General features: G+C 34.8%; 2 protein-coding genes and 1 non-coding gene across 4 annotated transcripts; all 3 read left to right on the top strand.

Annotated features, from left to right (window-relative positions):
- Window positions 1-1,504: 1,504 nt before the first annotated feature.
- On the top strand, window positions 1,505-1,576 carry TRNAP-UGG (transfer RNA proline (anticodon UGG)). The gene has a single exon. It is a non-coding gene; the product is annotated as a tRNA-Pro (tRNA).
- Window positions 1,530-4,745, top strand: LOC137718584 (GPN-loop GTPase QQT1). 2 transcript variants are annotated; one of them, XM_088698207.1, is made up of 10 exons: window positions 1,530-1,839; window positions 1,952-1,996; window positions 2,105-2,184; window positions 2,854-2,928; window positions 3,324-3,427; window positions 3,536-3,692; window positions 3,804-3,891; window positions 3,976-4,048; window positions 4,127-4,281; window positions 4,398-4,745. In XM_088698207.1, exons 1-10 carry the CDS (start codon window positions 1,748-1,750, stop codon window positions 4,429-4,431), a joined length of 903 nt encoding a protein of 300 aa, XP_088554333.1. In that variant the 5' UTR covers window positions 1,530-1,747; the 3' UTR covers window positions 4,432-4,745. The 2 variants fall into 2 exon arrangements, with proteins under 2 accessions (XP_088554333.1, XP_088554332.1); XM_088698206.1 differs by having other exon boundaries at window positions 1,532-1,839; window positions 4,127-4,258; window positions 4,397-4,745.
- Window positions 4,746-12,855: 8,110 nt separating this feature from the next.
- On the top strand, window positions 12,856-14,208 carry LOC137718178 (uncharacterized). The gene has a single exon (XM_068457679.2). The coding sequence runs from the start codon at window positions 13,074-13,076 to the stop codon at window positions 13,857-13,859; it is 786 nt and encodes a 261-aa protein (XP_068313780.2). The 5' UTR covers window positions 12,856-13,073; the 3' UTR covers window positions 13,860-14,208.
- The last annotated feature ends 268 nt before the right edge of the window (window positions 14,209-14,476 follow it).

Raw genomic sequence — 14,476 nt, 5'->3', positions numbered from 1 at the left:
TGTGGGACACTAATGAGTGGGAAACATGTATGAATGGATTGGGTAACACCTAAAAACCCCTTTTTTAAAAATTGAACTTGAAGCATCAAATTAGTGACTTTTCACAAAGTTTGATGGTCCATGCCATCAAATGCCAGCACTACTTCATCATCTCATTGCCTAGCTGGCTTGCATTGCATGTTTATATTCTCAAAGATACTTTACTCCATGATAGCATTATTTTTAAGCATTTTAGCGAAAAATAGTCTTTGAAATTGACATAATTTTTTACTGTGATTTCTTATATTTGAAATTGATAGAAGTCATCCCTGAATTTGTCCACCATCAGTTATTTTTGTCATTTTGTAAAAATCTCTATTAAAGAATAATCAAAATGACAAAAATATATTCAATTCAATAAACAATGGTTCAAAATGATTTGACAAAATTGGAGAGTATTTTTGTCATTTTAGTCTCATTTAACAGAGATTTTTCACTGAATGAACAAAATGATTAATTGTGGACAATCTCAGAGACTACTTATATTGATTTTAAATCTCAGTGATCAAAGTGAGAAGTTATGTCAATCTCATAGATCATTTTGGCTAAAAAACCTCATTTTTATAAGGATGGAGATGGCTTCTAAATTAAAGTTATATCTTTGAGTGAAATTGTCTCAAACATTAACCGATCATTTTGATTGATAATCTATCAACATAATTATAACAAACCGTTTTGCTAAAAGAACATCTCCGTGCAATCTTATTCCTAACCAATGTTCTATGATATATATCAATTGGACATTTTGGACCTAATAAGATACGTTTTTTGCAGAGTTGTGATGTAGCAGATGGTTAGGGTTGTTTGATCATATGATTTTTTTTATTATTTGAGCAATATTATAATATATTTTAAATTAGGGTTTCAAATTTAGCTATGGAGAAGGAAAACTGACATAGCGTAAGTATCCAAACATTGCACGTGAGTTTTAAATGATGGAGGTACAAAACTAGTCATTTACTCTCTTCTTTTATCTTTTACCACACTCGATCATGATGACAAATCTTATTCCAAATTCCATCCATGCAATATGTAGGAGTCCCACATTGGACTTTTGCTTTTGCCTAATGAAAGCTATAATTTACCCATATGTGGGAATTTTTCAAGTTTTTAACCAATGTTAACACTTGGTGTACCAAGACGTATTTCCGATACACTGAAAAATCCCTTCAAAATCATAGAATGTAATGAATTCTCTATTCATAACGTTATACATGCATCGATATCATCAATAATATACTAATACGTTTTGTTGATAACAATGATACCGTCTTATTAACTGCAACATATTGACCTTCCATTCCACAGTAGGACCTCATCCCATGTGAATGAGAGTGAGATGACATAAAGCTCGTCCGAATTGTAATAAATGGGCTCAAGGGTGAGAACAATGGGCCCCGACATGGGCTTAATTTAAGATAATATTTTATAATTAATATATATAGCCCTAGATTAATAACAAACAGGGCATTTGGTCTAGTGGTATGATTCTCGCTTTGGGTGCGAGAGGTCCCGAGTTCGATTCTCGGAATGCCCCTATTTTTTCACTTTTATTAATTTCTACCCCCTTCTCCATTTTGCCGCCGACTCGCAGTCCCTCAATTACCGCCCCCAAATTTAAAACCCTAAACCTCTCAATTCTTCGATTGCATTGCCCTGAACAATCACTTCTCTCGATTTCCCGGCGACTTTACCCTAAAACCCAAAAATGGTTTTTGGGCAAGTGGTGATCGGCCCGCCTGGGTCAGGAAAGACCACTTACTGCAATGGCATGTCTCAGTTCCTCCAGCTCATCGGAAGGTAAAACATTTCACTCTGATTTCTGGGTATTCAAGTTTTTCCATGGCTTCAATTTTGCGTTTTGAATCTATCTGAAATATTTACAGTGGCAATTTGCTGTTTTGGTGTGCAGGAAAGTTGCTGTGGTAAACTTGGATCCTGCCAACGATGCATTGCCGTATCCTTTTCGGGTTTTTATTTTTTTTATTTTTCGTGTTTGTTGTTCGTAATTTGTAGTGTTGCATTGCATTCCAATGTAGAATGTTGAGCCTTTACGTGAATTTAGGTATGAATGTGCTGTGAACATGGAGGAGCTTATAAAACTGAGTGATGCGATGGTGGAGCACTCTCTTGGTCCCAATGGAGGTGAGCTCCTACTCTTCTTTTCTTTTTAATTTGTAAAAGGTTCATTACTTGAGTAAGTTAAAAGGTGGAAATTGTTTGGTTTGTTAATGAAGAAGGAAACCAATGGAAAGACAGGAAGTTCTTGGATTTTGACCCTCGATTTTCTCTTTCGAAAATAAGTGACATTTGGAGATCTTAGATGGTAGGAAATACACATTTAAAGGACAAATTTCCGTTCACTGATCATGAAGCTCCTTTGTTTTCTATTTTTGGGAGTGTGTTAAATGGAGTAAAGGTTCTAAAATATCCACAAGATAGACAGGATGAACAGTTAACAAGTGCGTGTTAAAGAGCTTACATGTCATTAAAAACATAAAATCACTTGATGTACCTTTTGTTGATTTTCTTGACCAAGACAAAAACATGTGAAGTTTAGGAACTTGTTGATGTTGTGTATCAGCCTATCAGATGGTTTACGATATGCTATTCATGTTTATTTGTTGTGGATTCTCTTGAGTTATGACTGACCCGTTAGTTGGGTGCTACATATGTGTTTCTAAACTCAACAAATGATGCTTTTTCGAGGAATGTTACAAGTCCTTTTTTGGTGGATTTTGTACTTAATACTTGTAGAGTATGGACCTTTGGAGTTCTGCAACTTCTGAAGTTTCTTTCGTCGTGTTCGTCCAGGTCTTGTATATTGCATGGATTATCTAGAGAAGAATATTGACTGGTTGGAGGCCAAGTTGAAACCTCTTATAAAAGGTTGGTGTGTTCTGCTTTGTTTTACTTGTTTAGAATATTCAGGCTCTGGCATTAAAATCATGATAATCCGTTTTATGTTTTCCAGAGGGCATGACAGTTCGGGATTATACCAAAAGGTTTGAACAATGATACCTAAATGTTTGAACAATGATGCCTAAATATAAATGATAAATGCAACCTCTGGAAAATAAAAAAAAAGCAATGGTTGAAAGAAACTAAGCAAGTATAAATGCTTGTTTTTTCGTTATTTTGGTCTATCTAACTGTAGTATGTAGAGTTATGCATTGTACTAGCATGTTTAAAAGGAATGGAATGTTAGTCTTCTAGTTTGTCCCCTGAGCAGTGATGAAATAATAGTGCCATGCTGCTGCCTAACATTATTATGAACTTTGCAGATCATTATATTCTATTTGATCTCCCTGGCCAAGTGGAACTATTCTTTCTTCACTCCAACGCCAAGAACGTTATCATGAAACTCGTGAAGAAGTTAAACCTCAGGGTATGATTCCAATCCTCTTTTTAATACTTTTAGCTTGCACCATTCAGCGGGACCATGATAATTATGCCCTTGGGATTGTAATCTTGATGGCTTCCTGATTTGGTGCAGTTGACTGCAGTACATTTGGTTGATGCCCATCTTTGCAGCGACCCTGCAAAGTATGTTAGTGCATTGATTCTCTCTTTATCAACCATGCTTCATATGGAACTCCCGCACATAAATGTCTTGTCTAAGATTGATCTAATAGAGAGCTACGGAAAGCTAGGTATGGTCATGGCTTATCCTTTTGTTTTTTTTTTATCCGTGCCATTTCTTATACACATTTGAGATATATAATCTGATACTGATATTTCTGTTTTCTTTTTGACGCCTGCAGCTTTCAACCTCGATTTCTTCACAGATGTAGAGGATTTATCTTATCTTCAGTACAAGCTTGATCAGGATCCTCGCTCGGCTAAGTACAGGTTTGATTAATATTTGATCATATGACAACAACCTATGAAAATCTTGCTCTTCCATAAACAAATTGTTTTTTGTTCATATTGCAGAAAGCTTACTAAAGAGCTTTGTGAAGTAATTGAAGATTACAGTCTTGTCAATTTTGCAACCTTAGATATTCAGGCACGCCAGTCCTCTCTTCACTTTACTCCCGACCTCTTGAACTTTTTGTACTTCGTGTTCTCACATGCTACTTTTCAGGATAAAGAGAGTGTTGGAAATCTAGTTAAACTGATAGACAAGAGCAACGGGTACATTTTTGCTGGCATAGATGCGAGTGCAGTCGAATTCAGTAAGATTGCGGTCGGTCCAGTTGATTGGGATTATTACAGATATCCTTTTCATTTGATTCTACAGTAATAAGTTTGCTCTTGTTCCCTTATCTTGTGAAGATACTTGTGAATTAGACCATGAAGTATTCGAGCTATCAGTTTTTTTTTCTTTCTGTTTTGCTTAACAAAGTAGCTCACAGTTGCAGCAGTGCAAGAGAAGTACATGAAGGATGACGAAACTTTTGATGACGACAATGAAAGGCTGGGAGACTGATAATCTATATGTACAAGAGTGATGCATGTCTAGTACATCCTAGTTTGCTGGTCATATGCTTCAGAAGCCCGTGACTGTTACCAAAGAACTCTCATATTTTTGAAGGTTGCTAAGTCGTGAGTCCCTCATTGACTACAGATCCAAAGAACTCTCAAGGTTGCGGAAGCTTGTGCTTAAAGATTACGGAACTCGCTCTCATGTGACTATTTTTGTATGATGTATATACTGTTTAGTCATGCCTTATTATTTATACGAATAAGTTAATTGCGTAGAACTGTTTGCAAGGGATTGAGCAATCACGATGATGTAGGTTTTATAACAACAAAACTGTGGTTTTAAAGGCGTCGATTGGATTACACACCGCCAAATATTACGTCAATGATCTTGATAAAGACCTGAATAGTTATGCTCGCTTCTTTCACACGCGCGCACAGAGGAAATCTGCTTGTGTGAAGTGAAGAAGATGCCCTGGTTTCTCTAGATGTGTAGACTTCTGGAAGCCATTAACTAAGCATGGTTGAATTTCTTGACGACAACATAATGTCGGAGGGTGAGAAATTTGGGGCCCCCATTCTTCAAGTTGGGATGATTGCTCATTGTTTTCTTTTCTTATGTTCTAGAACTTCTAGGGCCCCCCCTTTTTTTTATTTAATTTTTTTTTTATAACTATCTATTTGAAAATACGTTTAAAATAACTAAAATTATTTTTAGATTCTAGAAAAAAAAAAAAAATTAGTCTAAGAACAAGAAGTGTGTTTGCATTTAGAAAAGTTGCATTTAATTGCGTGAATTTTGTATTAGTCCTTATTCTTAACTAAATTACATAACAAGTTATTTAATCGAAAACTAATCCTAATCCCTAATAGGCATGGAAACAAAACCCTAATTCCAATGAATTAGGCCTAAATCATAAAGTACCTATTAACAAAATTCTTTTTGTGTTTGCATTTAGAAAAGTATATGTTATGTTGTACTTTTAAAATTACTGAAAGCGTTTTTGGTGAAAATATTTTTTAAACTATTCTTTAATAAAAATCCAAATGGATCATGGATCAGCACTTGAAGTGCTTCTTACAAAAAGCACGTATGCGGTGCTTCTTCCAAAAGCACTTGACGTGAGTATAGAATCCAAAATTAATCCCAAGAAACGTTTTCAGTTATTTTAAAAGTACTTCCAAATCGTTAATAAAAATACTTCAAGTACTCTTTTAGGAAGCACTTATTTTTTGTTAAAAATTTCGATGTGTTTATAATAGAAGTGCCTTTATTGGAAGTGCTTTTTTCAGAAAGCACTTATTTTTACATAAAAATTCACAGCTTAATTCGATGATTCAAGTCCGGGATGCTCTGACTCAATACTTGCCGACTTTTACTTGCACAACAAACCCAATACAATGGGACAATCACAACTTAAAGTTTTCTTGAGAGCAGTAGACAATGAATACTCTTTGGCTCACTATAACCTAGCGGAGCTGCACCAAAAGCTACGGTGGGTTGTAGTCTAGGAGAGTGTGTGGCAATATATATGTACTTTAATGTATAGCCTAATATAATAGACATAAAAAGTGCAATAAGAATTATTATTTTTTAATGAAACTAGCCCAATGAGTATTTAGCACAAAAAAAAAGTATAAAAATTACTATGAAAATTATGATGTCATTTTGTTTTGAGATTATCTTGCTTTAATTCAATGGGCTTTATGTTATTTTCAATCATTTTTTTAAATTTATTTTAAGATTGCCTTTACTTCTACTTTCATGGTTTTGTTTTGTGCTAGTTGTATAGTTGTAATTGAGATAGTCCATGTATTAAGTTTTTATCTTTTTCTTGTGTTTGCATCTAAATATATGTGAAATTGCATTATTCATTATAATTTTTGCAATTTGCAATTGTGAAACCAAGCAAATTTTAAAGCATACAAATACTAAAGTTAAACTTAAATTTTTACATACAATACATATGTAGCAAAAAAAATAAAAAAATCATTTGATTTTAGGGTAAGTTTTTTAGCTAGCCCACCCATAAAAAATTTTTTGGCTCCGCTCTTGCACTATAATTAAGAAACTATTCTTCTTTTTAACTGTAAATCACAAACTAATTACACATATAAATAACATAAAAACAATAAAATTATTATTGTGACGGAAAGTGCTATTCACTCACACTTTTATATCTTTTACACACCCTTGTTACTTTTTGGCAATTGATCTTCTTCAATTCATTTAATGCCTACCAAAAATTGAGAGAAGTGTGTGTGAAGTAAAAATGTGTGTGGATAACACTACCTTATTGTGATTTACTAGGGACAATCATTCTTTTAGCAGCCACTACTGTAACGTCCCACATCGCTCAGGGAGAGGATTCTCTAAACCGTATATGTATATTCCCATCTCTACCTAGCACGAGGCCTTTTGGGAGCTCATTGGATTCGGGTTCCATTACAACTCCGAAGTTAAGTGAGTTTGTGCAAGAGCAATCCTAAGATGGGTGACCCACTGGGAAGTTCTCGTGTGAGTTCCCAGAAACAAAATAGTGAGGGCGTGGTCGGGGCCCAAAGCGAATAATATCGTATTACGGTGAAGTCGAGCCCAGGATGTGGTGGGGGCCCGGGTCGGGATGTGACAATTTGGTATCAGAGCCAATCCCGGGCCGGGATGTGACAAGTCAGTAAGCTCCCAAAAGACCTCATGCTAAGTAGAGATAAGAATATACATATACGGCTTAGAGGATCCACTCCCTAGGCGATGTGGGATGTTACAATCCACCCCTCTTAGACCATCTCCAATGGTGACCTAAAACCTAAAAATATTTAGCCCAGAAAATTTAGGTTTTAGCCCAGAAATAGTTTTTCTGCTCCAACCCTTTTGGCCTAAAATTTTAACCCGAAATTATCAAAGAATGAATTAAGGCTATTTTTTTTAAAATTAACTTTTAAAAAAAAAAAAAATTATGTAGACTATCCTAAATTAATTATATGAACATTTTAACCTAAAAATATTTAAATTCTGATAAATTTTGAAAAATCACTAAATCAATACATGAAAATCATGATAAACCACATAAACTTAATACAAACGACATTTAATAAACCACATAAACTTAGATTTTTTTTTTTACCGTTAGATTTGATTATATTCGATCTAAGCCGTTGGATTCAATAAATACATAAATATAAAACTAAAAAAAAATTACTTTGAACTTGGACCGTTGGATTAACCAACGGCCCATTTAAATGGAACCGTTGGATGAAGAAAAGTAGCCCAACGGCTACTTGATGGTCTGATAGTGGGGGAACAACCCCACGTGGGTTGGTACAAAATTTTGAGAAAGCCTAGCGCGTGTAGCGCGTAAGCGAGTACGGAGTGGGCAGTGGGCTTCACAGCCCCGATTTCAGTCTCAATTGGTGGGGCCCATGTTTCTTTGTGGCCTAAAATTGGGCCGATATTTGCCCTCCATTTGGGTTTTAGGTTTTAGGTTAATTTTAGGTCATAGGTTGGAGTGGATTTTTTGGGGGGGGGGGGGAGGGGGAGAAGGGAAATTTTAAGTTTTAGCCCACCATTGGAGATGGTCTTAGGGGCCCGACATCCGGCTAGGGATTGGATCCTCTAAGTCGTATATGTATATTCCTATCTCTACCTAGCACGAGGCCTTTTGGGAGCTCACTGACTTTGGGTTCCATCGGAACTTTGAAGTTAAGCGAGTTTGCGCGTGAGCAATCTCAAGATGGGTGACCCACTGGGAAATTCTCGTGTGAGTTCCCAGAAACAAAACCATGAGGGCGTGGTTGGGGTCCAAAGGGGACAATATCGTGATATGGTGAAGTCGAGCTCGGGATGTGGTGGGTGCCCGGGTCGGGATGTGACAACTACTATTTAAATTTAACATCCTTAATTAATTGTAGCTACCTTTATATATATATATATATATATATATATATATATATATGCACTATCAGGGGTGGATGGAAGTAGGGGCCAAGGTGTTCCCAGGACCATCCAAGTCCAGATGTGAAGGTTTTTTGAGGATCTTCCGAATGTTTGGTACGGATTTCTTTTGCGTCTACTAAATAATTGATGTAATGCATGCTAGGCATACCTCTACATGTTGCGCTGACAGCACTCGACAAGTTCTCTCAATATCACTCATCTGATTGCTTTATCATATGTCGATATCTATTGACATGTGCATAACAAGCCCATCAAGTGAATAAACTGATTTTTTTTTTTTTTTTTTGCATGCTTTGCACTCTGTTCCCATATAAAAAACTTATATTTAACACCAGAATTCTTAAAATTCAAATTCTAAATCCACCACTATATGCTATCAACTCATTTAAGTTTTAAGTTTTGACCCAATTCGTATCTTCATTTCCTGCTTGTATAAATTGTTGATGAACTACGAACTCTCTAAGCGCGTGGAAATGTTCTCATGCGACGCTCACGTTGACTTGTTCTAAGACGAAGAAGATGAAGATTACCAGGACATTACAAGTTTATAACATCGCAAGTATGCCTCATGTGAACATCTATTTTTCCCATATTATTTTTTTAAAATTTTTTGCAAACAGGCAGAAATAATAAAATACAAAGAAAAAAATGTAGTTCTTGGATGCGGTGGTTGTCAACTGGGATTCACGTGTACAAAAATTATGGGAATTATCAACCGTGCAGACAATGATATTTGAAAATTAGATTCAAACAATTATTGTGTAAAACGGGAATCGTATTCAAATTAAGCAGCCAGAAGACGATATATTCCGACATGATAAGATCTTTTCTTCCAAGAAATTATTTATGACATGTTTTGAAATTTAGCTCATCCTAAAGTAACGTAACGACTTGGCAGTTGTCCATTCTTTTGAATAAATAATAAATTCGGACAAACGTTATGATTTTTACAAAAATATTTTTACCATCGGTTCGTTAATACATTCACAAAATCCTTATTATTTGTACTTATTCCTTCGTTATCAATGAATATCATAGTTGAATTCAAAAAATACATACACAATAAGTTAAACTATGTAATCGATAATCATCACCACAAGGCATAGCTAAGTATGGAAATCATAAGAATACAAGAAGGTTATTAGGTTCATGCACGTTGAACAAGTTTATACGCCCTCTCTCATCAAGTGAAGATAACTACCACGAGAATAGATGCTAGCTCATCGCCTCTCGTTTTTCAACGATAAGAAAGATTGAGGCTGCGTTATTATCCTATTAGTATTAACTACCATCATTAACATATTTGAAAATTGAAATATCTCATGTGTTACGCCACCCATTACAATAATTCTCGAGACTTCAAATAATATAGTCACATGCGTGTTTCACAAGTTTTGCTTTCACAAATTATGATACTGATTTATGATCTTTCTACATCCATCGATCTTAGATTTAGATTTGGCATCCGTGTTGTGATTTTTGTGTTTGTGTTATTTTTGTGAAGTACTCGATATATTAAAGGGTTATTGAAAATGTAAGGAAACATCAAGAAAGCAATAAATATTTTTTGGTTTTAACCCTATGACATAGAAGAAATAGGTGTTGTCGTGTAACACCAGTTAAGATAAATGGGTAATATGACCTGACTTGAACTCGACCCGTTAATATTAATGGGTGACATGACCCAACCTGATATTAACGGGTTTTTAACATGTGATCTGATAACAATCCGATTAGGTAAGGTGTTGACCAAAAATAGGGCCGTCTTTGAGATTTTGGGGACCCTATGCGAAATTTATAAAAGGGCCCCTTCTTAAGATAGTTTTTCAAAAAATGTACCCATGCCTCAAAATTTTCTTGCCAAGCTACATGAAACAAATTTTTAGAAGAAGTCCACAAAAATTGCCAATTGCCCGAAATGAGAAGCAAAAATATTCTAATAAAAACTTTCATCAATAATATCATCACGACACTCAAAGTCATGTGCGGTAGCAATACCAAATCAAATACGACGAGTAGTGGGGTCCTGAGCTAAGCCTTGGCTAAACCTTGAAAATGTTAATGCCATAATGCCTTTAAAATCCTCCTAGTCATTATCCTACTGCAATAATTCTTGCTAAGAGGAACGCAAGACAATGTATTGATACTAGAAAACAATAACTTAAATCAAAACAAACTTAAGGCTCATTGAATATATAGCATTATTATATAACAGAATTGAAAAAAAAAAAATCGTTTTTAGGGTGTTGTTATTAGCACTTTAAATATCTCATTATACACTCTAAATTTTTATATGTAGAAAGAATTTTTTTTTTTACACTTATAAATGAGATTTTAAAGTACTAATAAAAACAATTTTTTTTTTTTAATATATAGCATTATTACATATAAATTTAGATGAATTTTTTTTTGGAGGCCTTTAAATTTGGGGCCTGTGCGATCGCACCTTTCGCTCCCCCTTAATACCCCATCTGACCAAAAACCTGTTACTTTCTTATCATTTCGAATTAGATTAACAGACCACGTAAGAAATTGTTAGTTCTACTTAGATTTAGTAATAACTAGCAGTCACGCATCATTTAGATAAGTGCTTTGCTAATATCCTATTATTTAAATAACTTGCTTCTGCTCCTCTTCAATATCAGCAAATTAATATTGCATCATGCAATAAGTATGAACAATTTATTATTAGTACGTAATCCAATACGTCAAGGCAGACATGATGTTGGATTTAATCTTTGTCATCCACACGTTAATGAAAAATGACCTGGAAATTAAATATGCAATTATGGATAAACATCCATAAAAAAATTGCATAGATGATATTTGAATTTTTTTTGTTCACTTCTGTGGATTTACCACACAAACTAACAAAATTATACAATTAACACAAGATTTTAGAGCATCTTCAAAATAGATGTCAAAATATCTAAATAAGCATTATCAATAAAAAAACAACAACAATTTTTTCCAATTGAAAAGTCAAATCATACATGTATTGGCAACCCTCACGCTTGTTGCCAAAATTGTCAACAACTTCAATTAAATCTTCTTTTAATTAATTATTAAATGAATTTTATTAATTTTGTCATTGTTTTTTATTTTAAAACGTTTAATATGTTAAAGTGTCACATACGCTGTCAAATTTAAAATTTATATTTAAGATAGATGCTCTAAAATCGTTTGACATCTATTTTTCATTCCCAATTTCGTCAAATGCTCGTTATGGGAAGCATTTTCGCTTACCGCCCTAAACTTTGGTATATGCTTACCATACACCTGATTATCTGCCACGTGCCCTTTTACTTAATCATGGTTATTTATTTATTTATTTTTTAAATTGGAAATAACGTTTAATGTGAAAATTAACTATAATTAGGTAAAAGAATATTTGACAAATAATTAGATGTGTGGTGAATATACACTATAGTGATGATGGTGACAAAAATACACTTCTCGTTATAAGATGAATCTAAAGGCTAAGAACCAAGGAACCCGGGTTTCGGATACCTCTAGGCTTGTGAATTGATGAGAATGTCATGAAAAAGGCTCATGCAAGCTACGTGTTCATATTTGACATATTGTAAGTGGAAATTAGATTCATGTGTTTCTACCAAACTATTTTGTATGAGAATAAATATTTCATCACTAGAGCTATAAATGGGAGGGGGAATCGAACTCCTGGTATGCTCACTTAACATGAACTGGAGAAGCAAGAATTGGAGAACGTAGGAAGTAAACGAAGAAATAAAATGAACTAGTCTCATGATTTGATTCACAGTTTCAATATTGCAATACGAATTTCAATGAAAAACACATTTTCTTTTCGCTTTTATTGGTATAGTAAACACAAAGAAAATTAGGAAATACATTTATTTAAATAAATTGATTTTAATTCTCATTCTATTCTATGTAACTAAAAATATCATCGACACATCTAATATGTACATAAGACAAATACTCTCAACCACTTGTATATCATGCCAAACTTCCAATTAATCTGTGGCACATGGTTAGCGGGCTGAGTGATCCTTCTGGAAAACATTGTCTCACTCCCTCGTTTAAGATTTTCACAAATACTTGTGCGTCACTCAGCATTTTATTATTAAAAATGTTTTCATATCTAAAATTTGTACCAACTCAATTTTAAATAATATTTTTCTTTCCATTTTATCTTCCTAGTTATACAGTCTGCGTATTTGCAAAAGAAATTTAATACATCATTTATTATTTTACAAAATGATGTATATGTTACTTAATTTTTTTGGACCGTTAAAAATAAAGAATACGTGGTATTTTTTATTAAGCCAAATTAGAAATGAGTATATATGATACTCCTTATTCACCGGTGAGTATCAAAATATTATCCAAAAATAAATATCAGATGTATATATGTGGCATTATTGCCTTCCTCTCCAAGAAGTCAAACCCACCCCAAAATCCATGTGCGCAGCAGAAGCTTCCATGAGATTTTGCTTTTGTCAAACCTTTCATTTAACAAAAGCTCGTCTGGATCTCTCTTCTCAGCTAATCACAGCAAAAGCAACCCCTTATATATATATAATCTCTCCTTTCTTCCACTCAAACCAAATCCCTCAATACTCAAATCCCAAAACTCAAGAATCATTTCGTTTTTAGTCTTTAGTTTATTCAGATGTTAAGCCCTTTCAGCTGCGTATTCTTCCATCAGAAAGATGTTCAAGACGAACCCTTTTCAAGTCCTTGCTCCACGCCGAAAAGATCAACAAAGAGAAGTAGCAAGGAGAGCAAGAACCCCTATTCGAGTCGAGGCCTCGACAAGTTCTCTGAACTATTAGCCGATCTCGAAGAGAAACGGCAGAAGATTTATGCGCAAACGCCTCAGCAAGACATATCCCTCGTCCGCTTCATGTTCAAGGAGTCGAACGAGGACGCCCCTCCCGTCCCGGTCGTGATCAAGTTGAAGGACAACAAGAAAGAAAACCGCAAAGAGAAAACCAAAATTCAGGTGGTGACAGAAAAGCATGCAACGAGTAACTCGGAAGGTTTGAATAATTTTACCGTCGAGCCCTCCACGCCCACAAAAGAAGTAGCAGTTCAGCAACAACCAAAGAATTATAAGAGGGTGCGTTCGTCATTAAACTTTAAGGACATGAACTTGGGCATCTGGAGAAGGCCTTCTTACTATTTGCCGGTGGTTGTGGTGTTCATTTTGGTGCTGCTGGCGGTGTTCGGGCGGTCGGTTGCAATTCTGTGCACGTCTATCGGCTGGTACGCATTGCCGACGTTGGAAGAAAGCAATGGCAAGGCAAAAAGAGCGTCAAAGAAGAAAAATCATGGTAGAAGATTGAGTGACAATAATAATAATAATCATGGACTATTGTCTTCTCCAAAGAGTAACAACATAGGGGCCGGAAGCACGCCCAGATCACAACAACACGGTCATCAGAAAATTTGGTGACCGCGGCGTTGCGATTGACTTGTGAATTTTGTCCTTATATTCCTTGGTTCTTTCTTTCATGTTTCCTCTTTTTTCTTAATTTCTCGGTCAAGATTTGGCTGCCATGTATGTACAGACAATGTTTTGTTTTTGGTCGCGGTGCCAACTTGGTAAATGTAAACTATGATAACTATAAGATTAGTCTAGAGATGTTTGCAAGATGTGAGTAGTGAAATTTGCCCTGTAATTCCACTATATATGTGGTTTTTTTTTTTTTTTTTTTTTTTTTTTTTTTTTGTGTGGTTAAATGTATGTATTGGTCTCGAGGGATTTTTGGTTTTATGCTTAAGTTCTTCACTGCAAAGTTTTTGTGCCAAAAGCTAAATCAAGGATCTAGGGCTCATTTGGGGCTCGGTCGAGACTGAACTTGTTTTAAAATTCAGACTAATGTCGTAGCCATTGTTTGATGAACTTAAAATACTAAGACTGAACTCATGATTTATGAAAGTGGATAAAAAGAGGCAAGACTCTAAGATTGGGTTTTGAGACTTAATTCCAATCATCTCAAGTCTCAATTGCGATTATGGATTAAATATAAACGTGTGACGTTAGCTCTTGTTGACTTTGTATTTTAGGTA

The sequence above is a fragment of the Pyrus communis genome, chromosome 8, assembly GCF_041283825.1.
Source record: "Pyrus communis isolate YQ-2024b chromosome 8, ASM4128382v1, whole genome shotgun sequence".
In the NCBI taxonomy this organism is placed as follows: Eukaryota; Viridiplantae; Streptophyta; class Magnoliopsida; order Rosales; family Rosaceae; genus Pyrus; species Pyrus communis.
Note: the sequence above shows the minus strand (reverse complement) of the source record. Positions and strands in the feature narration are given on the sequence as shown.

Bases quoted from the DNA above. Each gene is read 5' to 3' on its own strand.
- LOC137718584 (XM_088698206.1), top strand. From the start codon at position 1,748: ATGGTTTTTGGGCAAGTGGTGATCGGCCCGCCTGGGTCAGGAAAGACC. The intron at 2,929-3,323 runs GTTGGTGTGTTC...TGAACTTTGCAG, and splicing joins GTTGAAACCTCTTATAAAAG to ATCATTATATTCTATTTGAT. The intron at 3,892-3,975 runs GTTTGATTAATA...TTCATATTGCAG, and splicing joins CCTCGCTCGGCTAAGTACAG to AAAGCTTACTAAAGAGCTTT.
- LOC137718178 (XM_068457679.2), top strand. From the start codon at position 13,074: ATGTTAAGCCCTTTCAGCTGCGTATTCTTCCATCAGAAAGATGTTCAA.